Source organism: Ostrea edulis, chromosome 2 (genome assembly GCF_947568905.1).
Source record: "Ostrea edulis chromosome 2, xbOstEdul1.1, whole genome shotgun sequence".
NCBI classification, from domain to species: Eukaryota; Metazoa; Mollusca; class Bivalvia; order Ostreida; family Ostreidae; genus Ostrea; species Ostrea edulis.
Genome location: NC_079165.1, coordinates 83,873,770 through 83,900,403, shown reverse-complemented (window position 1 = coordinate 83,900,403; position 26,634 = coordinate 83,873,770). Strand labels below are relative to the sequence as shown.

Sequence of the window (26,634 nt, the reverse complement as noted above, 5' to 3'; positions counted from 1 at the left end):
ATAAATGTCACAAATTTGTTGCTTTTCTATGTTCATAGTTTGGAAGTTGTAATACGGTTTCGTGGAAGTTATTGTACAGCTAAGCTCCGCCCCTAGGAATTATTGTACGTCGGAATTCTGCCAAAAGTTTTCTGTCTTTGGGATCCAGATCTTGAGTTTTACTCGCATTATTTCTGATTTTATTATGTTCTGTGCAGGGTTGGAATGTTTTCAACCTTATTATCTATATATGCCACGCAGTAATGCCTTGTAAATTGTGGCGAAAAGGAAGGGGGGGGGGGCTCTCAATCCGCCACTCGCACATCAAAAGGTTCTGTATTACAATGATAATGATTCTCAGCTGCAAAAAGCATGTGTTGTATGTAAGCAAGAGTCTGCGAAATACTTACTGTGCCCAATTCCCCATCCGCGCTTTTTTCCATTATTCTTTACCATGCATATGAAATCACGTAATGACTCATCCAAATCACTTTGAAACTCTAAAAAGTTAGTGTCTCCGATCTTTATGTTGAATGTAGCGATTTGAACTTTGTCAATCCCTGACTTATGACATCACATCGCGTGCAATTTTGCATTGATAGTATGAATTTCATATTCATGACACAAGACATTTACAGTACTTTATTTCTGCTGCGCGACTCGACTGCCACGCCCCTCTGTACATTCCATACAAACGAAAGAAAGGAAGTGTAAATATAACTTATTTCGATTCTTAATTCATAATTGTCACAATCAAACTATAACAGGGCATATATACTTATACCTATGTGTATCGAATGTACCCGATAAGTTAACACGGGGTAACCTAAACCGTAACAATTAAAGAGATGTATATAATTCAAACAGAAAATAATTGGTGTCAGTATTCCTTGTAGATGACATTGATTTCGTCCCAACTAGAGGCAGACATAAACGTGCAACGGGTCGATACAACGTGGAACTCCTGGTAGTGACAGACTCCTCCGTATATAAATAGTATGTACAGTGTACAGTGACAGACTACTCTGTATATAAATAGTATGTACAGTGTACAGTGACAGACTACTCTGTATATAAATAGTATGTACAGTGACAGACTACTCTGTATATAAATAGTATGTACAGTGTACAGTGACGGACTACTCTGTATATAAATAGTATGTACAATGTACAGTGACAGACTACTCTGTATATAAATAGTGTGTACAGTGACAGACTACTCTGTATATAAATAGTATGTACAGTGTACAGTGACAAACTACTCTGTATATAAATAGTATGTACAGTGTACAGTGACAAACTACTCTGTATATAAATAGTATGTACAATGTACAGTGACAGACTACTCTGTATATAAATAGTATGTACAGTGTACAGTGACAAACTACACTGTATATAAATAGTGTGTACAGTGTACAGTGACAGACTACTCTGTATATAAATAGTATGTACAGTGTACAGTGACATACTACTCTGTATATAAATAGTATGTACAATGTACAGTGACAGACTACTCTGTATATAAATAGTATGTACAGTGACAGACTACTCTGTATATAAATAGTAGGTACAGTGTACAGTGACAAACTAATCTGTATATAAAGAGTATGTACAGTGTACAGTGACAGACTACTCTGTATATAAATAGTATGTACAGTGTACAGTGACATACTACTCTGTATATAAATAGTATGTACAGTGTACAGTGACAGACTACTCTGTATATAAATAGTATGTACAATGTACAGTGACAGACTACTCTGTATATAAATAGTATGTACAGTGACAGACTACTCTGTATATAAATAGTATGTACAGTGTACAGTGACAGACTACTCTGTATATAAATAGTATGTACAGTGACAGACTACTCTGTATATAAATAGTATGTACAGTGTACAGTGACAGACTACACTGTATATAAATAGTATGTACAGTGACAGACTACTCTGTATATAAATAGTATGTACAGTGACAGACTACTCTGTATATAAATAGTGTGTACAATGTACAGTGACAGACTACTCTGTATATAAATAGTATGTACAGTGACAGACTACTCTGTATATAAATAGTATGTACAGTGTACAGTGACATACTACTCTGTATATAAATAGTATGTACAATGTACAGTGACAGACTACTCTGTATATAAATAGTGTGTACAGTGACAAACTACTCTGTATATAAATAGTATGTACAGTGTACAGTGACAGACTACTCTGTATATAAATAGTATGTACAGTGTACAGTGACAAACTACTCTGTATATAAATAGTATGTACAGTGACGGACTACTCTGTATATAAATAGTATGTACAGTGACAGACTACACTGTATATAAATAGTATGTACAGTGACAGACTACTCTGTATATAAATAGTATGTACAGTGTACAGTGACATACTACTCTGTATATAAATAGTATGTACAGTGTACAGTGACAGACTACTCTGTATATAAATAGTGTGTACAATGTACAGTGACAGACTACTCTGTATATAAATAGTATGTACAGTGACAGACTACTCTGTATATAAAGAGTATGTACAATGTACAGTGACAAACTACACTGTATATAAATAGTATATACAGTGACAGACTACTCTGTATATAAATAGTATGTCCAGTGTACAGTGACATACTACTCTGTATATAAATAGTGTGTACAATGTACAGTGACAGACTACTCTGTATATAAATAGTATGTACAGTGACAGACTACTCTGTATATAAAGAGTATGCACAGTGTACAGTGACAAACTACACTGTATATAAATAGTATGTACAGTGACAGACTACTCCATTGATCATTAGTGTCAATCTGATTAAAACCAGATCCTGAGATCCGCTCACTTAGATCGCTACAGTGTAGTTTTAATCAGATTGCATTAGTGTGTACTTTTGTGATTTTTTCTATTTATTAAAGTTGTTTCAGAAATGACTTTAAGAAAATTACAGTATTAATGAATCTTTATTTTTCATACTTTGATTTGGGATAAAGAAATTTATGGATGTTTTCTATACAATTTTACAGCTGGCAAAACTTTCTTGGATCTACTGCTAGTGAAAGCGAAGTGGAAAACTACTTGAAGACGTTTACTGCATTCACTGTTAATGGGGTAGGGATTTCAATCAATGTCGGATTGTTGTACAATGCAGTTCTAAGACAGAGTGGCAAATCTTGGTGTACCGTACTATATATACGCGTCTCCATTATTAATGTGATGTTTTTATTTTTAAAAACGTCGCATGATGAGAGTAATTATAGATGTGCACCAAAGACTATGTATATTATATATTTCAGATGGACGTTCGGTATCGGAGTATAAATGCAGCATCTTATGAAATCAGGATTGTTTACGTGGGGGTTTACATAGCAAAGGTATAAAGAGTACCACTAGTGTAATCTAATTTTAGATCTATAAAATAAAAGAGCCAAAAAAGTCAATTACAAAAAAAGGTTTAATGCAATTAACATACCTAAAAGTTCAGACCCTGGAAATTAATGTATTAATTAATGACTAGTAAAATTACTAGTAAATTAATTACCTGGGTAAGATTTGTGGAGGTATCTTAATTATTAAGACTACAAATCTTACCCAGGTAATTAATTTACTATGAAGTCCAATCCTTTTCATTGAGATATTTCAACAAATCCATCCCTGTTCATTTACATATCAACAAATCCGTCCCTGTTAACATATGACAACAAATCCGTCCCTAGTAATTAGCATATTAACAAATCCGTCCCTGTTAATTTACATATGCCAACAAATCCATCCTGCATTAATTTACATATCAACCGTCCCTGGTAATGAATTAACATATTGAGAAACCCGTCCCTGTTAATGAACATATGCCAACAAATCCACTCCTGGTAATTAGCATATAAACAAATCCGTCCCTGTTAATTTACATATGCCAACAAATCCGTCCCTGTTAATTTATGTATGCCAAAACATTTGTCCATGGTAATTAATATATCAAGAAATCCGTCCCTGGTAATGAATTAACATATCAAGAAATCCGTCCCTGGTAATGGATTAACATATCAAGAAATCCGTCCCTGCATTAATTTACATATCAACAAATCCAATTTCGGTAATTAACATACCAACAAATCCAACCTTCAGGTAACTGATGTACATATACAAACAAAACTGCTTATGCTAATTGATGTACTAACAAATCTGACCATGATATGTTACATCCAGACTTAGATGGCATATACATGTATAGCGCTACTTATTTTTGACATTGTAGAACTCTTCACAATCACCATGGTCATCCAATTATGTCCAGTCTGACAGAAGACTGGACGCGGACCAGGCCCTTAATGCCTTCAGTAACTGGGTAGACACCAACAAGAATATACTACCTAAACACGACCACGCCATGGCTTTTACAGAGTAAGAATTACGTGAGCTAATTCGGCTGGCCACATAGATTGTTAGATATTTGGAATATACTGTGTTACAAAGGCGTACAAAATTGTGGGTTTTAAAATTTGGGAATGAAGCATGAAATGTATTCAACGTTTAAGCTAAATCTGCATGAGCGGAAGTTGTAATCCTGGTTATATTATTGAGAGTATAATCTTTAGTATTATTTAGAGTGTCTACTTGAAGCATCTAAAGAATTTAAACTATGCAGACAAACATTACTAGAAAACCAATAGTTACGATTTTCAGCATTGAAATACATAAGCTTTGCAACTTTAATTGAACATTACCATAATGATGTTAGTTATAGAAAATGGACACTATGCAGCAGCAGCATATATACATGTACTTTTTATTTATTTACAGGCACAACCTCATAAAAGGTTTAGGTACCCTCAACAATGATATAGCAGGTATGGATTTCAAAAATTACTTTACTTGATGGGTTGTGAACATTCTATAAGAATGATACTGATACACAGTAGTATTGTTTGTACAATTTTAGTTCACATGATTTATTTAGGTGACTCTCACCGGAATTGCTCAGGTGACCCATTGCGATTGGTAGCCGTCCATCGTGGTCTGTCAACAATTTGAATATATATTATTAATTTTTTCCTGAAAGTATATGGCCAAGTTTCTCCCAATGTGAGGTGGAACATCTTTGGCTGAACTTCAAACAATGAAACGGAGTACGTAGTAATGATAAGACGAGAAACTTTTACCAAACATTTTGAAATTTGTTACCCCTTGGTGCTAGTGTTGGGTCTTATGGTAAGAACTATTACATGTATAGTGAAAATGCATCATTTCTTTAAGAATCTTCAATATTCTCTGAAAGTACTTGGCCAAATTTGGTATGGAATATCTTTGAGGTAAGGGAACTAAATTTTTGAATTTAGTGGTCATTCTTGATGCATGCACTCCTGGGTCTTGACAGGTGGTGTTAAAACCTTAAAAATAATGCAGTATTTACAAATCTATACTCATGGACATTAATCTAGTAGACAGACTTTGTGTATAATTATGATGATTAAGGATACCTCTGCCAAAATTGTGAAATTCATGGTCCCGCCTGATTTCTTTTGCTAGGACAGGGTTTTATGGTTTATATAGTGAAAATGCATTGTTTCATTATTCCTGCACAGCTTGAAGATAAACTATATATGGTTGGTTATCTTAGGAGAATGGACCCTTTTACCACAAGTGCGATATTTACAACATCTGAGCTGGGGGCCAGGCTTTAGGGTGGGGCCCAGATTGGGTATCTCTAAGAGACTTGATAATACATTTGATATTTAAATAGCGTTTTCATCAGTGGTGTTTCTTGCGAAGAAATATTCATGTAGACATGGTCATAAAAAACATGTGCCTATTCGCTAAAATTGTGAATTTTCTATCCCTGAGCTCGAGTCAGGGGTTCAGGCTTTAAAGCAGGACCCAAATGGATCTATAATTTTGTTTGTTTGTTTGACATCCCGTTGAGAGTTTTTCACTCATATTGAGATGTCACCAACTGTAGGTGAAGTACCACAAATTTAGACCTATACTTAGCGCTTACAACCATTGCACTGAGGGTTCTTATTAAAACATGTCAACGCCTGCCGGAATACAGGACAACAGTTTTAAGGTCATATCCGAAAGACCCATGAATGCCGATCGTTTGGCGAAGGATCAGTCACTACCTAGTAAATACATCTTAGGTTGGATGCAGTCATGACACAAGAGGGACTCGAACTCAAGACCTTCTGGTTTGTGAAATTGCATGAAAGGTGAAGATAACGAACAGTGATCAATCTCATAACTCCTATTAGCCTTAATCTTTAAAAAAAAATGAAAATTGTTGTTTTATTTCTGTGCAGTGTGAAGAAATGTATACATGGCTATGTCCTCCTCGAAACTTGTGAAATTTTCTACACCCGTGACAGAGTTTAAGGCTCTATGGTATATTTAGATAGGTAGACTCTACACCAGTGACAGTTTAAGGCTCTATAGTAGATTTAAATAGGTAGAAACTTGGGAAATTCTCTACACCCGTGACAGAGTTTAAGGCTCTATAGTAGATTTAAATATAATGTTGGTAGAAACTTGTGAAATTCTCTACACCCGTGACAGAGTTTAAGGCTCTATAGTAGATTTAAATAGGTAGAAACTTGTGAAATTCTCTACACCCGTGACAGAGTTTAAGACTCTATAGTAGATTTAAATACAATGTAGGTAGAAACTTGTGAAATTCTCTACACCCGTGACAGAGTTTAAGGCTCTATGGCCTATAGGTAAATGATGATGATACATTTTGTTTGTAGTAAAAATCATCCCCCTTACTTCTGTGCGTTAGACGTAAAATACCATGTGATTGATTGTATATTGCTTAACATCCCTCTTGAGAATTTTTCACTCACACGGGGATGTCACCAATGCCAATGAAATTTTTTCGGCCTTTGCTCGATACTTACGGTCTTTGAGCAGGGAGGGATCTTTATCGTGTCACACCTGCTGTGACATGCCCCGGTACTCGGTTTTTGTGGTCTCATATTTGTATATTTATAAAGAACACAAAGACTTCTACCAAACTTGTGGAATTCATCCCCAACATGTTTCTGCAATAATGAAATCGAATCAATTGAACATCTATTTGCTGAGTGTTATTTAGTAAAGGAGATTTGGAGTGATATTGAAGAGTGGCTTTTATACAAGTTTACTCTTTAGAATATCCTTATCTTTTGACACAACAACAATATTATTTGGTAAATATAAGAACAAGAATGCTTATAAAATACAAAATTTGATAATTTGAAAATTAAGAATTATATATTTTCAAGTAAGTACAAAAGCCACCCTGTGCTAAATACAAGGGCTCTAAAAGCAATTATTGAAGAAAGAATAATGATTGAATTTTTTTATTGTTAAAACAATGTAAACATACAGAGTTTAAAAACAACTGGCAATATATATGTGATATGTTATAATATATGTATTCATTAATATTTTTATTAGGAAACTATTTTGCTTACTACCCCCCCCCCCTCCCCCCATCAACATGTGTCCCATTTATATTATTATGATGTATTTTTTCATTTATTTAACTTTCTCTCCTCTCTTCTTTAATTTCTTCTTATATTTAAAACGACTTTCACATTAACGCGTGTACATATCTTCTATGTGTGTGTTGGTGTATATATGTATGTATATATATATATATACATGTATGTATATTTATCACGCCTCAGACAAAATTGTTGAAATCTGATTGGTCAGATCTTGGTCACATGACGCCGTGAAAAAAACCGTATCATGCGAGTAAAATCCGTATTGGACGAGTAATTTTATTTATCGTCGGGTTCGACTTGCAGCCGTTTCAAAAGGAAAGACATTTGACTAAGTTGTATGATATAGACCCCCACATATACAGTTAGAGGTCTTCGACGTGATAAATTCGTTACACAGTCAGTTAGTGACCTGATACGGAAAAATACATGGTGTGAAAAGAAAACCCGTATCGGGCGAGGCTTCGCCTCGCCCGATACGGGTTTTCTTTTCACACCATGTAATTTTCCGTATCAGGTCACTAACTAACTGTGTAACTAATAGTATGGAGATGTGTACAGATATGTATATGTATGTAGATGAATATGTAATTTATTAATTTGATATAAAATGTGATAGTTGAATATAAATAGTACTAAAAAAAATTGTGTAATTCATTATCCCTGGACTAAGTTACTTTTGCTTCAGGAAGTAGCTGTCATAAATTCAAACTACAGTACGTTATCAAAAATACTTTTAACTCTTGCACATTTAAAAGAACTGAATCTGGGAAGCTTTGAAGAATTGTTTCATGTAACTCAGGTTATTATATAGGGACTCTTGTTTTATTGAAGGATATGCTTTCCAAGGACTGATATGCAAATCAAGAAGCCAGTCAATTGTAGAGGAAAATTTTAACTTCATATCCCATACGGTCGCAGCACATGAATTGGGACACAGGTGAGAAATAAATGGGATACAGGTGAGAAATAAATGGGATAAGGTGAGAAATAACTTGCTCACAGGTGAGAAATGCTATGTTCTTCTAGATATTCATTACATCTTGTAGACGGGAAAAATGATATGCCAGCTAGTATATATGATGTAAAGCTACAGGTGCTTGAGGTTACAAAAAAAAAACCAATCTAGGACATGATGTAGACGATTGTCAATTCTTGTTATCTCGAACTCGATGTGACCAAGAAAAACTCTGAGGATTCGAGATACTGGTATTGAGGGTAAAATACCTAAGTGGTTGAGACTTCCAAATCACTTCGACATATCCATGGTATTTTTAAAAAGTATTGGTGTTTGAGATACCGAAGTTCAATTGTATGTGTGTGAACCGCCGTGGTGGTCTAGAGGTAGAGTGTTCGCCCTGTATGCGGAAGGCCGGTGTTCAAATCCCGGCCGCGACAGACCCAAGTCGTTATAACAGATAATGACAGTTCCATCACCAAATGCTCGGCATCAGGTGTGAATGTCACGGGTGCTCGGAGATGACCTTGAAAACGGGTGTCCGGTGTCACAGTAGGTGTGGCACACTAAAGAACCCTCACTGTTCAATCGTCATAGGCGCCGAGCATAAGCCTAGACTTGAAGCCCTTCGCCGGTATTAGTGACGTCTCCATATGAGTGAAAAATTCTCGAGAGGGACATTAAACAATATACAATCAATCTACTGTATGTGATTCTTTAAACTTCAAGCATCTCTAAATGAAGCTGATAGATTACAATGTAATGTTATCAAGATTCAGCCCAGCTGTTTTCTATTTGGACGAATGTATAGACATAGTTGCAGTACATATGTAGTTGTCATTCCAAATACTGGAGCCAAACCATATCTCAGTATAGGTGTCAATCCAAATATCACAACCGAGCTGTATCTCTTGTGGTGTTGGACTATACACACACATTGCTAATTATTTACCGTGTCTTGTTTTCTCAGTCTGGGGGCCAAACACGACGGCACTGAAAACAGCTGTAACCTGAGAGACTATTACATCATGGAGGCGGTTAGTACCGCTGTCAGTGGAGGCAAGACTACACACCCCTGGCTGTTTTCTACTTGCTCCGTGCAGGAAATTAATGCCCTTCTAACCAGTATAGATTCGTAAGTGAATAAACATCAATGAATATAACGATGAATAAATAACATGTTCAAATAACGGTATAGATATATATAATTTATTCATCTATGATGATGGAAAGGTACGTAAGGAGAAACAGTACATAAAAGAGTTTGACATTATTATCATATAGAACAGCTAGTACATAAAAGAGTTTGATATCATTATATACAACAGATCATAAAAGAGTTGGATATGATTTAATATCATATCCAACAGTTCATAAAAGAGTATGATATCAATATCATATACAACAGTTCATAAAAGTATTTGATATTAATATCATACAGCAGTACCTAAATATGGAACGCCAAATTAACATAAACTCAATAATTTAAGATATCTTCAATAATTTTAAGATATCATCAATCTAATTATTGTGCGCTATAATTGAATAGATGCGAAGACTGAGTAGAGGTTTAACGGTTTATTCTAGAATTTCACTGTAAAAGGCTGTGAAAAACAACACGGCCAATTACGAACTATTCAGAGCACATCTACACACATATGATATTTAATTTAAATAAATATATATTTAAAAGTTCTTTTGCTCAAACATATCATTCTTACTTATGAATGAATAGGCTTCAATTGATAAATATATGCAATTACATGTATAATTCAATATATAATCAAATACACTATAATTACATATAGCATAGACTTTAAAGCAAGACAATATTACTATACTGGCGGAAAAAAGAAACAGTGCATTATTTAATATGTGAAAAAATACTAAAAAATAACATCGTAAAAATTTTATTTTTTGTAATACTGTTTGTTTACAAATGTATTCATTACAACATATCATAACCCATTAATGTTAACGTCGAATAACGTCAATTTCAGCACACTCGAAAGACACTGGTATTCGAACTTGAATGAACAAAGTTAATAACGCGTGTGACCACCATTTGCATTCACACATGCTTGACAACTGCGCCTCACTGATGCCACTAAAGTGTTCAGAAATGCTTGAGGGATGTTGTTCCAGATGTTGGTTAGAGCCTGGCCTAAATCAGCCAATATCACTGGCTGATTTGGTAAACGGTGTAGACGTCGTTCCATTTCATCCCAGACGTGCTTGATCGGCAATAAATCAGGGGAAACAGCTGGCCATGGCTAGACATCGACATTCTTGGTGAACAAAAAAATCCCTGACTACACGTGCAACATGTGGCCTTGCATTGTCTTGCTGCAGAGTGATGTGATTTTGCTGTCTCTGTATGAAGGGTATCACATGGCGCTGAATAATTTCGTCTCGATAACGTATGCCGGTGAGATTTCCAATGATAATTTGTAGAGGGGTCCTTCCACGTGCTGTTATTCCACCCCACACCATAACGCTACCTCCACCGAATTGTCGACGTTGCACAACACAAGCGTCCTGGTACCCCCCCAATGCGACGATACACTCTACAAAGGCTGTCACTGCTATCCAAATGAAATCTGGATTCATCAGTGAACAGAATATTGGTCCAGTCCTGTATTCTGAATCGCAGATGTCGTCTGCACCACGCTAGTCTAGCGATACGATGACGTTGAAGCAGTATTGGGCTCACCGCTGGACTTCTTGGTCTGATGTTGTGCTCGCGCAGACGAGTATGCACAGTTCTTGGACTGATTGGTTGAAGTCAGGAATGCTACGAGCAGTCAAACTTGCTGTCTGGAAACGATTTCTCAGGTGCACAAGTTTAATGAGGTTGTCCTGTCGACGCGATGTCAAACGAGGACGTCCAGATCGTGGTCGATCCCGAATGTTACCAGATTGTTGGAAACGTCTCCATAATGACTGGATGGTGTTCGGATGAACTCCAAAGTGTCTTGCTACGATATTTTGTACCATTCCAGCTTGAAGCATCCCAACAGCACGATTACGTTGGTTTTCGCTGAGTCGTGGCTTGGCAGAAGGGTAAAATTTTGTCAAAACTAAAGTGCTTTCCTTAACGAATAGTGTCCAAACAAAGCTTTTACACTTCTTACTCTAAACAGTATTGGCCAGTAAAACTCGTGCGTACGAACACTTCATTAAACAACATGTGTTCACTAACCATGAAAAAGTCCGTGCATCTGAGTTGGGCACTATCCGATATTGTTAAAAAACACCACCTTTATCGATTTTTTTTTTTATAGATTTTATAAATATAAACATTAAATATAGAAAAATTATACTAAATTTTATAATGCACAGTTTCTTTTTTCCACTAGTATATATACACAGCGCGCCAAATGTCTTGTATGTAAACAATGTGTTTCAAGCTTGAAAAATTCTATACAGAAATTGAACACTTGAGCAAAACCCCACAAATAAACTATGTAGACAATTAACTTTAAAATATATATAATATAAAGAAAAAACTTACACGGTAGATGCCCAAACATAGCAAAACTTGAGTAAAAGTAAACACTAAAATGGATTTTCCAAATTCTGTGCTAGAGAAGTGTTGAAAACATACTAAAAACAAAAATCGTAAATGTGTGACAAATTCCGGATAAGAGGATATTAAAATTTCGGGAAAATATGAAACAGTACAGAAGACATCTCCATGATTATATAGTTACTCTCTCTAGAAGAATTATTGCGAGCATCAATTGAATTATCATCATTAATTCAATTGAAAAGAGCAATAATTCAATTACTCTGAGCATTATCTGAATGGATGTGTGCATTAAATGAAGTAATGCTCTTTTCAATTTAAGTGTATAGAATGTGCATCAATTCAGTTTTTGATAATCGTGAATTCATTTGAAGCAAGCAACAATTCAGTCATAGCGATCATCAATTCAATTAATGTGCACAATAATTCAGAATTGATTCAGAAGATGTTATTAATTATTTGAAGAGATCGATCTTTAATTGAATTGTTGCTTGCATCAAATGAATTAATGATATCTTCAAATGATTAAAGATATCTTCAATTATTTGAGTTTATATTAATTTGGCTCACCTTTGAAATAAAGAGTTTGATATCATACCATATCTTTTCATAAGAATTTATCTATATGGCTATAATTTTGGTCAGATAAATGATATGAATTGTACAACAAAATCACTGTAATTTTTACTACAGCTATGCTTTACTTTTACAAACAGAAGTAATAACTGTCTGAAGAGAATTGACTACACCGGGACAGGGGGTAGTCTGGCAAGTTATATTAGCAGGCAGATAGGGCAGCAATTCTCCGTCCATGATCAATGTGTGTACGCCATGAAGAGTCCAAATTCATACGCTTGTTTAGTAAGAATTTATCACCTCATGTGAAAGTGAAATCCATTCCTTGAAAACTTATTTCTCAAAATCCCATCTATTGATTCCCTGGTGCAGTACAAATGTATAACATGGAGATGTGTATTTTTGATGCGCGGTATACAGGGAGATATATTCGCCCCTATTTTATTTTCGTCCCTTTCACCATCGTTGTCAGTGGGTGAATTTAAGACGGGGCAAAACTTTTTTCTCTCCTATCTTTCTTTGAATATAACTATGTTTGGTCAAATTTTAAACAGGGCGACACCATCTGCAAAATTAAAAAGCAAAAATAACACGAGTCGAAATGTGTATCATTGATAACTGTCTGATATAATATAACATTGTATTATGTATCACTACAGTAATAGTGAACTTTTGTATGATGTAACTATTTATATGTCATGCGTAATCTGAATTCAAATTCATTTTTCTAGACTAGTTTGTAATAATTATAACATGAAAAATGCAAGCAGTTTTAAAATATTTTACTGTGAGTGTCAAGATTAGCAATTCATTCCTTATAAGCAAGGTTATTAATTTATAAAAGGAAGTTAAACTCATTTTTATATACAGGGACATTCACACTCGCAAAAATTTAAGATTAATATCTTATACAGCATACACCTTTCATTTTGCTGAGAATATAGTAGTATATCTAGTCTCAATGATTTAAATGCTGTTTTACACTCCACAGAACAATTTTAATGGCGATTTTTCATCCATCTGCACTGGTCTGTGGTGTTTCAACCCCGATACTGGCAACTCTTGTGACCTGGTCGTGCCACTAGATTATACAACATGTGGCTCAAGGAAAGTATGTATAAACTTTATTTAGTTCACCTGAATCATTCATGTGACCTATTGCTATTCATGTCCACCTGTCATTGTGCATCTTCCATCAATGGAAGTTAATTTGAATATTTTTAACATTGTCAAATTTTCTCAAAATTGCAGTGGAACATCTTTTGGACTAGGGGAACAAAGGATTTTGTGGTCTCTGTCCTGTCCTTTTTGGACACCTCTAAAGATAATACAATCTCATTCCTGAGCATTTGGCATAACATTTACTTGTTGTATTATTATATATGACATATATATTATGGCTTAATTCATGATCCCTCACTCATTGGATCAGACTTGGTTCAGGCTCTAGGGCAGGATTATACACGTTAATGTTTTGAATATCTTCTCTTTATTCCTGAACATTAAAGAAACTAACAATAGGTGCATCATTGAGTTAATTATAGCAAAAAGGCCTAAACCAAACTAGTGAAATTCATGACCCAAGGGTAGGGCTATTGTGGATTGACGGGAGTGAAAATACATGAAATGTTTCATGTTTAAGCATCTCAATATAGATCTATTGAGCATGGAGACCTACCTCTATTAGAATTGTGAAATTCATGGGTCATGGTGGAGGTAATCAGAGATCCGAATGCAGGTCTTGGGAATGATGAAAGAAACTGCAGTAGCAATTTCAGACTGTACAAATTGTCTTTATTCTTCAATGTGAAGCACTAGAACTGAGTGTGAAGTAATAATATGTATGTAGGGCTTTATATCAAAGTTGTGCATTTTTTTTTTACCCCTGGCCAGTTTAGTGGTTCCAGCTCCAGGATGTGGCTTAATGAGCTCATATGCTGAACTTTACTTCTGAACATATAGCTTATACTTCTCATGACTCATGTCAAGGTCATCATAAAAAATTAGTCTCAGGATTTTTAAAATATACTATCTGATGATCTGCTATATTTCTATTGATATCTACAGATAAAATGATTATATGATTTAAAGTATTTGTCTGAACCACAGCTTAATCAATAATCAAATAATTAGTAGCTTATATTTGGTACAAATATTTGCTCATGACCTGAGACTCAGAAGACATTCTTTTTGATGATAAGGACATTCAATAGAGTTTTAAAGATGCATGTTTGTACTTCTTCATTGTGGGATACCTGTGAGGTGACTGTTAAGTCCTATGTACCTCTTGTTAGTGTTGTATAGTAGTAATCCTCCTTAGTTGCATAAATTAATATTAATTTGTACATGTATAGCATATTTTAATTCAAGTAGCACTTACATTTGAATTAGGAAACAGAAATATCAAGATAAAATCTCTAACTAATCAGTGAAACAGTAAGTATACCCTAGGCATCACTTCTGATCCTCAATACAGCCGGTAATCATGAAATCAATCAGAGATGCAGATTGTTTCTACGTCCCGGTCCTGAGTACATTTTATGAAGATTTGAAATTATAATTACTTCATACTTGCAGACTTAAAAGTCACTCACTTTTCTGAAACATAATGATCAATATCAATATTTTTAAGTGGTGCCATGACGGAATTTGCGAGTCGGACGCTGCAGCTCCAAATAATCCAGGTAAATTTTAAATTGCTCTAACCAGAACTGTTTCAGTTTCAGTTTCTTTATTTCCGTGAGCCATATGGCTCATTGGATTTACATACACATATATACACAGGCAGTACTTATAGGTTATAGACTTTGTATGGGAAAATATGACGACCGAGTTTTTTGGTGCGTAGACAGACCGAGCTTGCGAGGTCCGTTCGCGACAAAAAACGAGGTCGTCATATTTCCCATACAAAGTTTATAACCTTTTTATTATATACTTTCAATTTCATTTAGAAACTAACAATAATTTTATTTTTAACAATAACTTTATCGGTTTAACTGAGTAAAAGATGAAAAGCACGAAAAATTTGAAAATTAACGGCGTAGAAATTTGATTTTGACGTAATGTTTGCGGGCCGGAATGTCATGTGATATATGCCTGCAAACTTTTAAAGAAAAAAGAAGAGATGAATTTTAAAGTATATAATATAGTAGATATACAAGAACAGTATATGGAGAGTGCATAAACTTACATAACGTTATACAGTAATAGCATTGCATAAATTTAAGTTATATATAAACACAGTATATATATATATATAATTATATATATATATATTACAGGTATTCATAACCAATTACACTGATTCATAATATGTACTGTATCTAGTATATGCGGGGGGAAATATGCTCTATGTACTAATTAATAACAGTACCATTACGTAGTTTTGCGGCACATTTAAGATATTTACATACATTACTCAGTTCTTTGAAGTTATTTACACTGAGAAGCTTGGTCAATTTAAATACACTTGGTTTTTCATAATAGAATTCTTTAATATATATTTTCTTAATTCATTATAAAGAGAACATCTTACAATGAAGTGGAATTCGTCTTCAATATAATTTAAATTACAGTATTTACAAATCCTCATATTTCTGGGAATATTATTATGTCTACCAGTTTCTATGCATAATGAATGTGACGAGGTTCTATAACGAGTAAGAAGCTGCTTACTATACGAGTCTATTGGTTTTGTTTGATAATATTGTACACAAAAATTGCTAACAAGGTGCCGGTATAGCATACACTTTGATAAACTTTCAAAACTACGCATTATATTTTGTCTGTATATATCTAACATTCTGTGTTCGATAATTTTATAAATATTTTGGCTCCTATTGTAGTCCCACAAGTATGTTAAACCCAGATAGACAATTCTTCTTTTATATTAGCTAACCAGTTGTAATTATAAGTGAACATGTCTTCGTAACAAGCCTTTAAAATACAATTGTCTGGGTTCAGTTCTATCCAGTACTTAAATCTTTTTTTTAATTTTCTCGTAATACATAAAGGTAATCTTCCTAATTCGCTGTAAACCATATTGTTACATGTCTTTCTATTTACATCCAGGACATTCTTGCAAAAATCAGTGTGTACTTTCTCACCATCTGTGGCTTTATGGAATCCCCATATTTCAGATCCATAGGATAATACGCTACTAACATATATGTCAAAAAGCGAATATTTAGTTTCTACATTAAAACAATGATTTTTAAGACTTCCTCGTCATTTACCGTTAGACCACTGGCGGACGCAAGATTACTAAAATGCTTATAAGAATCGTTATTTGCCAATCTACTATATATATTTTTACTCTTTTTCTTTGAAAATAACTTATGATAATGTTTGGGGTTATTTTTCTTCAAATACCGTAACATGTCACCTTCATGTCTTTTATACTGATGCCTCACTTTATATTCATACTTTTTATATTTACGTTTGGATCTGACAAGGATTTCCCTATGTTCATTTGAATTAGAATTACTAAAAAGATACAAACAATTCCCTATACTCGTTTAACTCTTACTGTCTTTGCTAATGTGTGCTTTACTTTCTAATGATAATTATGAATGGTCATCACAATCTTCACGATATCCACAACTTTACAACTACTTTATCACAACATTCACAGCTTTACAATTACTTTATCTCAACGCCCACAATTTTACAATTACTTTATCTCAACACCCACAATTTTACAATTACTTTATTTCAACACCCACAATTTTACAATTACTTTATCACAACACTCACAGCTTTACAATTACTTTATCTCAACACCCACAACTTTACAATTACTTTATCACAACACCCACAACTTTACAATTACTTAATCTCAACACTCACAATTTTACAATTACTTTATCACAACACTCACAGCTTTACAATTACTTTATCTCAACACCCACAACTTTACAATTACTTTATCTCAACACTCACAATTTTACAATTACTTTATCACAACACTCACAGCTTTACAATTACTTTATCTCAACATCCACAACTTTACAATTACTTTATCTCAACACCCACAATTTTACAATTACTTTATCTCAACACCCACAATTTTACGATTACTTTATCTCAACACCCACAATTTGACAATTACTTTATCTCAACACCCACAATTTGACAATTACTTTATCTCAACCCCACAATTTGACAATTACTTTATCTCAACACCCACAATTTGACAATTACTTTATCTCAACACCCACAATTTTACAATTACTTTATCTCAACCCCAACAACTTTACAATTACTTTATCTCAACACCCAAACATCGTAGTATTCCCTCAATAGTGATATATGCACTGGAGAAAGAATTATAACTCTTCACATTGGATGATGATTTTATAATTACAATATATTTAATTTATAATCCATTTTATTGCCATGCCTATGATATCTGCTATATTTAGAGACCTGTCTGTTTGGGAATTTTTTCACATCAAACTGTTCCGGGATCAGCTCCAATCCATCTTTGTGTTACGTTGGTTATGCAGTAGGATGTTGCCAAAGTTGTAAGGACGTCAGCTCTGGTGTTGCAGGTATGTTGAAGAAACACAATTAAACTTTCAAACAACTGTAGAAAGACTACGAAATTTGTCATTTTAGAACATTCAAAAATTGTAGTTTGGTACAAGTCGACAAGGAAGTAATTTTAAAGCATATAATTGTGAAATGATTAATTAAAAGTTATCTGTCCATCAGGATGTGAATATGGAGACAGACAGGATGTGTGTAGCAGTATCACCAGCGGGGCACCTTGCTACAGTAGCAACACGGATGTGCAATGCTGTGCCACTTGTGCTAAATTTAGAACACAGATCCCTTGTAAGAGCTCTCTCTCTTTCTCTCTCTCTCTCTCTCTCTCTCAGAATTCTTCACTAGTGAAAAAATAATCAATACATTTTTTGAGAAACTGACATTGAATCATTACAGTACATGATCATGCATACATGTGGGATGCATAAAAAAGAAAAATTAAAACTGTAATACTTCAAGAAAGCCACAGTAAAAGGTACATCATATTACCTAAAAATGAGAAGAATATAAGCAAACTTTTGTTTAACTTTATGCAAGGGGTGATAGTTATTATACCCTCACTTTCTAAAGAAAGTTCGGGTATTAATTGTTGTTATCCTGGTCCGTCCGTCAGTCTGTCACACTTTCTTCTTCCTCAAACTGCTCTTTTATTTCAAGTGGTAACCAATTGATCTTTTGGAATATGATAGGTGGTGTACTGTAGATATATGATAAGGTTTTAGAATATTCAATTTTACCCTGGGGGCAAACGGGGGTAAAAAAGGACGTTTTTTTCAACAAAAACCTGGTTCCCAGAACTCCTCCTACATTTCATGCAGTAGCCCAATCATCTTTTGGAAGATGATTGGTTGGGTCCTGTAGATGTGCAATAAAGTTTTGGAATTTTCATTTTCACCCTGGGGGCCAAATGGGGGTAGAAAATGATGCTTCTTAACACAACCCTGGTTCCCAGAACTCCTCTTACAATTTACACAGTAGCCTAATAATCTTTTGGAAGATCATTACTGGTGTCCTGTAGATGTGCAATAAGGTTTTGGAATCTTCATTTTCACCCTAGGGATCAAATAGGGGTCGAAAAATGACGATTTTGTACAAAGAAACCATGGTTCCCAGAACTCCTCTTACATTTTACACAGTAGCCTAATAATCTTTTGGAAGATGATTGCTGGTGTCCTGTAGATGTGCAATAATGTTTTGGAATCTTCATTTTCACCCCTGGAGTGAGATGAGGGTCGAAAAATGACGGGGTTTTTTTTGCACAAAAGAACCCTGGTTCCCATAACCCCTCTTACATTTTAAGCAGTATCCTAATAATCTTTAGGGAGATGGTTGCTGGTGTCCTGAAGATGCACAATAGGGTTTCGGAATTTTTATTTTTGCCCTGGGGCCCAAGTGGGGGTCGAAAAATGACGATTTTGTTCCCAAAAAAAATCCTGTTCCCAGAACTCCTCTTACATTTTAAGCAGTATCCTAATAATCTTTTGGATGATGATTGCTGGTGTCCTGGAGATATGCAATAAGGTTTTGAAATTTTTATTTTCACCCCTGGGGTCAAATGAGGGTTGAAAATGACATTTTTGCACAAAACACTCAGGTCCCCAGAACTCTTTTTACGTTTTAAGCAGTATCCTAATAATCTTTAGGAAATTGGTTGCTGGTGTCCTGTAGATGCGCCATAAGGTTTTGGAATTTTTATTTTTGCCCTGGGGGCCAAATGGGGGTCGAAAATGATGCTTTTTGTACAAAAAAACCTTGGTTCCCAGAACTCCTCTTACAATTTATGCATTAATTAATTATAAAATAACGATTGTGGCTTCTATGCCAGTAACACCAATATGACGAAGAGTATATTTATCGCAATTCACCTTTGAATTAGAACGCTTTGGCCGATATAGTATTTCGTTGTGTGACGACACAATTGAATCTGTTTGTAATACAATTGAGAAATGCAACAGAAACTCTCATTGGTCCATATGTATAAGTCCGCCCAAATTCCCTTATACGGAAGTAGTCAGCATTTGAAAACATGACGGCCAGATGTTAGATGGAAAAAAACTTCAAAGGAAGAAAGAGAAAAAGTTGTATTCTTGTGTTGCTGTCTCATAAATTTAATATAAAAAATCCTAACATATTTTCCTACTATACTTGTGTCCAAACATACCTTCAAATATTTATTAAAGCCCCATACGACCCAAAAACTCGATCACAGCTTTTGATGATTTCGTTCGTAGACGTAGCCATGTTAGGTAACCAGTCAATTCGAATCCCGGTTCATTTCCATATTGGCACAATAGCGTCTAGATGTGTACTAATACCCCACAAATATTTTAGCTAAATTGTTTAAATAATATACCACCCCAGTCCTATTAAATGATAATTATTCAAATAGCTAAACTCACGGCAGTGCGGCTTTCATTAGTTATGAGCGGCCGCGCCGGCCGGTCTCCATCTAGTGTCCTTATGTAGCATTTTCGTTCATCTAGAGCTTATTTTACCTTTACAAAAACTAGTACAAAAATGTTTTGATTTCTATTAATTATTCGTAATAAATGAAGAGCGAATACATAACTTACAACCGATTTTATGAATAGATACATGTACCAATAGCAAGAGTTCGAATTGACCGGCTACCTAACATGGCTACGTCAACAAACGAAATCATTTGAAGCTGCGAGTTTTCGGGTGGTGTGTGGCTTTAATGAATATTTGAAGGTCTGTTTGGACGCAAGTATATAGTAGGAAAATATGTTAAGATTTTTTTATATTGAGTTTATGAGACAGCAACACAAGAATACACCGATTTCAGGCCTCAACCGTCCGCAGCTTTTTGTGACCCGTAAATCGAAGGTTTTTATAAGAGGTGGATCTTTTCAGAGAGCTATGTACAGTTCTCCAGCTACACTGAATCCGCTCGAGAAAGTGGGCGGGCTGTAATTGGCCAATGAAAACTCTTGTTGTATTACATCAAACATGTCATTTAAATTGTTCAATCGTCTCACTCAATTGTGTCGTCACACAACGCTATACTATATCGGGTAAAGCGTTCTAATTCAAAGGTGAATTGCGATAAAGGCAAACACTTGTGTGCGGGTATTACTGTCTTATGACAGCATCTAGTATATGTTTGTTTGTTTTTTTAAAAATTATTTTCATTTCTTTCAAATCTAATTATATGTCTTATCAATTTAGTACACTTACGATCATAATTCAAAAGGCAGAACACTTGACTGCCCATGGGACACACTGAAAGAGAGTATATCATGTATCTGTTTCCTGTTTGTTTGTGTTTAGCCTGTGAGTATGGGGACTTGAGGAACTGCTCAGCCCTGACATACCCTGGGGACTGTTATGGGTCTCTCTCTGATGGAAGTGCTGCACGGACTTCCTGTTGTCAAACCTGTAACAACTACGAAACCGGAAATCAAGGTAATTATACACACATTAGATAGTACCGGCTAAGAAACCGGAAATCACGGTAATTATACACACATTAGATAGTAACAGCTACGAAACTGGAAATCACGGTAATTATACACGCATTAGATAGTACCGGCTACGAAACCGGAAATCACGGTAATTATACACACATTAGATAGTAACAGCTACGAAACTGGAAATCACGGTAATTATACACGCATTAGATAGTAACAACTACGAAACCGGAAATCAAGGTAATTATACACACATTAGATAGTAACAGCTACAAAACCGGAAATCAAGGTAATTATACACACATTAGATAGTAACAGCTACGAAACCAGAAATCAAGGTAATTATACACACATTAGATAGTAACAGCTACGAAACCGGAAATCAAGGTAATTATACACGCGTTAGATAGTAACAACTACGAAACCGGAAATCACGGTAATTATACACACATTAGATAGTAACGGCTACGAAACCGGAAATCAAGGTAATTATACACACATTAGATAGTAACGGCTACGAAACCGAAAATCAAGGTAATTATACACACATTAGATAGTAACAGCTACGAAACCGGAAATCAAGGTAATTATACACACATTAGATAGTAACAGCTACGAAACCGGAAATCAAGGTAATTATACACACATTAGATAGTAACAGCTACGAAACCGGAAATCACGGTAATTATACACACATTAGATAGTAACAGCTACGAAACCGGAAATCACGGTAATTATACACACATTAGATAGTAACAGCTATGAAACCGGAAATCAAGGTAATTATACACACATTAGATAGTAACGGCTACGAAACCGGAAATCAAGGTAATTATACACATATTAAATACGGGAATAGATCGACTAGTACTAAGTGGGCACTATAAACCAAATTTTTTTCACAAGCAAGAAATTTTCGTGCAGTTCGTAAGAACCTCATTATCGTGAATATTTCATGCCGTGAAATAGTACTTTAATGACCTCTTGCATTTGTTTAAGATGATAATATATAATCTTGGACATGAAAATTAGTTGCCACAAACCAGTTCATCACTAGTAAATCGTGAAATACTGTTGTCACGAATAAAAGTTAATTTCCAGTATTTTGACGTATAGACGGAACGAGACCACAAGCCATCATTTTCTCTCGGATAATTAGGATAGAATTATGTATATAGGAATGTTTACCAGCTCAGCAGTCCGGATCTTTTGGCCACATCCATTGGACCGGGCGATGCAGTCCTCAGTGTTGACATGTTGCATTACACCCTCTTTCCTGCTATACTTCTCATTAGAGAATACTAATTAAGCTGGATGTTCAGAATAATTTGCAGACAGCCGCTGCATGTCTCTGAAGTCTAGTGATTTGCAACCATTTTGATGAGCTTGATTTTGGTCTTTTTCTTCATACTCTGAATTTAGTCTGGATACTCAAGAGGAGATTCAGGTTTTTTGGTTCCAACTGCACACTTCATTTCTATGAAAACATGCTGTTAAGATTTTAATGGTCAATTCAATACTGTTAAATGTTTTGTAAATTTTAAAACGGTGACAAAATAATACGGAATTGCTTTATTTAGTAAAACACGGAGTAAGACGTGTAGATTTGGAGAAATTATGTCTTGTGATTAAAAATTTTAATACTCAGACAATTGGCAGTTCAGTTTTTTCACCATTTTAAAACTGACGTAGACAGTTCGTTTTTCTTCTTCAAACAATGAAGATTTGCCAACTCTTAAACAGCTCTCGTACACCTGTATGACAGAAATGATGGTTTATCATTTTGTAGATTGCATGTACGGAGACCGGGTTCTAGACTGCCGGGTCAGTGAGTGCGCTACCTATGCCACCGCAGGTATCCTCAAGGACTGTTGTGAGACGTGTAAATCCTATATCGTGTCTACACCAGCTCCCAATTCTAACAGTACTGCGCTACCTAGTAAGTTTATTGTATGGTATCCAATCAAATTTTACGTGTAAATCCTTTAGTCCACTCATAAAGATCGCTGTGTAAGGTATGCATTGCGATCTAATTAGGAGCAGGTTAACGCAATCAACATGAAATTTTAATTAGAATCATCAGTGTAACTAGTGTATCTGCGGTCAACGATTATTCTGCGTGTTTCAGGTTGGGTTATACCGGCGGCTGCGGGTGCTGGTGGAGGTCTGTTGGTCATCATCATAATTGTTGTTGCTTGTTGCTGTTGTCGCAAAAGTCCAAGTGAAGAGGCTGCATTGAAATATCAGCCTCAAATGGTACACAGAGATAAAAACTACTCATAATGCTGAATAATATCAAGTAAAAAAGAACTATCGCCTGTTATGTATACTAACTGGACGTTATTCTGTAGAAGAGCAGTGTTCCAAGGCAGCCGAATCCCCGCTACAAAAGTGAAATTCGACAACCAAATGGGACGGAATACATGGGCCCTATCAGTGCTGGGTAGGTATTCTCAGGGTGGGATGGACTATATGGTCCCTATCAGTGCTGGGAAGGTATTCTCAGGGTGGCTTCATCCATGACTGTTGCATTTTTTCTCACAAACATTGAAAGTTATATGGGAAATATAAATTTACAAAGATACCTTTTCTCACATAATCACTAATGTGAGACCAATATTACTTATATGAGACAGCCATGCAAGGTTTTTTCGTCTTACACTGTTAAAAACATCATTGATTATGTCGCAATATATTTCTTTGATTTATATTACTTGTTGAAAAAAATGTATTGATTTCTTCAAAGTTTGATTTGATTTAATAGTTTTCTGTGGAACAGCTTTGGGTATGCTCTTTCTGACTGTCTAAATTGTTTTTGCATTTAATTTAAGGTAAATCCATACTCGCAATTTTTCTGATACAAGTTTTATAAGTATATTTATTTCCATTCATTAGAGTTGAAACTAACAAATTATCAAATAAAATACACAGGTCATCACACTTCGAGACATACATAAACAGAATCGTATATCACCGTCAGAAAATTGCAATTTTCCTTAAACAACGTTATCAAAATTTTATACAAACTGGTTATGATGATATAATAGCATTCATAACGATTTCATGAACTGTATCTTCACAAAAATATACTAAATGTCTGTAAAAATAAAGGAAATCTATCACAAAATAATCTTGATAAAAAAATCAATGAAAACAGAGTTATTGCCCTTGGATTCAATATTTTAAAACATATTATTGATTATTCATCTATAACTTAGACTTTTGAAATAGTTTATCTTTAACAAGATTTTTTACAATAACTATCGGAAAAGACTTTAATAAAATTCATGTTCCTATCATGCATAAATCTAAATAAATCATTGATTTTGCAAAATCTGATGACATCACAAGAGGGTGGAATTACTTTAAATGAGGTTTTTGATCATTTTAAATTTTCTCAAAGCTCCTAAACTGTGGAAAACAATAATCATTCATCATTTCATTTGTGGGATTGGGAAATTTCACCTCTGAGACAAAATTTGCTGTGTAATTTCCCAGATATCATATAGAAAAGTATTACCAAAAGTGAATGGCATTATTTATCGGAAGTTAATGAAAGACAACATATGCTTCCTCTATAATTATCAGCATAATGTATAGAAAGGAACAGACACAAATAACTGGGATTGAGGTAGAAGGCACACACTTGATTATCGAATGTTGACTGGTTTCATGTACAATATGAATGTATAATGTATAGAAAGGAACATTAGACACAAAAATTGGGATTAAGGCAGTAGAAGACACACTTTCTCTACTGAGAGAGGACATTGCTTGATTATCGAATGTTGACTGGTTTCAGGGACAATACACACATGTACGAGCGCCCACTTCCAAGTAGGCCTGTTCAGCAGCAGATGTCAGGGCCAAGTCGTCAGATGTCTACAAAATCCAATGTCTACATGGAGTTGGAGCCTGATCCCAACTTCCCTGTCAGTGTCAGCTCAGGATATGTTGTCTCCAGTACGCACCTTACTCCGATTCCTCCAACATTTCCACAATAACCTCAAATTGTTAACTGTCAAGGAGTCCTGAATCGTAGATAAACTTTAAAAACTCCACAGATTCTCATTATTGTGTTTCTGAAGTGCTTGCTTTGATGTATCTTTATTTTGTATTGCAGGTAATCAACAATATACCAATGCTGGATATTCCAAATAGTAAATTCTAACCAGAATTTCCAACCTCCCAGTGCTGGATATTCTAAATAGTAAATTCTAACAAAAATGTCCAACCTACCAATGCTGGATATTCTAAATAGTAAATTCTAACAAAAATGTCCAACCTACCAGTGCTCGATATTCTAAATAGTAAATTCTAACAAAAATGTCCAACCTACCAATGCTGGATATTCTAAATAGTAAATTCTAACAAACATTTCCAACCAGAACGTTGTTGATCTTCACCGTTTCATTATAACCAAACATTTTCAGTACATGTAGACCCCTGCATATTAACTGTTACTCGTTTATTTTAACCAAGTTCTTTGTTTATTTACATGCCTTACCTGTGATTGTGATCAATCAAATGGTTTATTGAATAGACCAAAATCCAAACAAGGGAGTATTTTTACCGGATTTGTACAATGTATTATATAGCTTTACATTTTTCTAAGGTACTACAATATTGATGTCAGTTGATTATAATATCTTTACAAATTATGATAGGCATTTTCTCATGAACATGCTGCAGTTGTTAACATTAGGCGTATGAATCTCAATAAATGTAATTCGTCTATTTTAATTACTGGGAACTCCAAAAAAAATGAAAGTGGAATGTAAAGATAGAAATAAATTTCCTCTTTGAAAATACAGGTTATGAACTGCGCTAATGCACTTCATAAAGTATACTGGTGTGGGGCATCACAATTCAGTTCCTCATATACGAGTATTTTCAAAAATGAAATTAATTTCGTAAGGGTACATGAATTAGCATCATTATTTCTATTTGATGTACAGCTGTTACCTATACTAGGATTTTTATCCAGTGCATTTTCTTTTGTATACATGTACCAGCATAAACAATTGTGTTCACTTGTTAACAAACTATATCTGTGCTCAATGCCAATAAAATCAAAAGAAAACAGAAATAATTCGATGCTCTTTCATTTGTTGTTTAC

The 26,634-nt window shown here is 34.7% G+C and overlaps 1 protein-coding gene across 2 annotated transcripts in view; it reads left to right on the top strand.

The window, feature by feature from the left end:
• LOC125682303 (uncharacterized) overlaps window positions 1–26,604 on the top strand; it is a 39,855-nt gene extending 13,251 nt beyond the window's left edge. Inside the window, exons 5-22 of one of the 2 annotated variants that reach the window (XM_048922784.2) lie at window positions 876–975; window positions 3,017–3,101; window positions 3,287–3,364; window positions 4,246–4,391; window positions 4,791–4,837; window positions 8,306–8,411; window positions 9,400–9,564; window positions 12,675–12,819; window positions 13,526–13,645; window positions 15,167–15,218; window positions 17,958–18,086; window positions 18,250–18,372; window positions 21,376–21,510; window positions 23,305–23,454; window positions 23,644–23,771; window positions 23,867–23,958; window positions 25,318–25,478; window positions 25,639–26,604. In XM_048922784.2, coding sequence (XP_048778741.2) covers window positions 876–975; window positions 3,017–3,101; window positions 3,287–3,364; window positions 4,246–4,391; window positions 4,791–4,837; window positions 8,306–8,411; window positions 9,400–9,564; window positions 12,675–12,819; window positions 13,526–13,645; window positions 15,167–15,218; window positions 17,958–18,086; window positions 18,250–18,372; window positions 21,376–21,510; window positions 23,305–23,454; window positions 23,644–23,771; window positions 23,867–23,958; window positions 25,318–25,478; window positions 25,639–25,676 — 2,000 coding nt within the window. In that variant the 3' untranslated portion in view covers window positions 25,677–26,604. Of the gene's footprint in view, window positions 1–875; window positions 976–3,016; window positions 3,102–3,286; window positions 3,365–4,245; window positions 4,392–4,790; window positions 4,838–8,305; window positions 8,412–9,399; window positions 9,565–12,674; window positions 12,820–13,525; window positions 13,646–15,166; window positions 15,219–17,957; window positions 18,087–18,249; window positions 18,373–21,375; window positions 21,511–23,304; window positions 23,455–23,643; window positions 23,772–23,866; window positions 23,959–25,317 lie in introns of both variants that reach the window. The other variant, XM_056155216.1, reaches the window with a different exon arrangement.
• The last annotated feature ends 30 nt before the right edge of the window (window positions 26,605–26,634 follow it).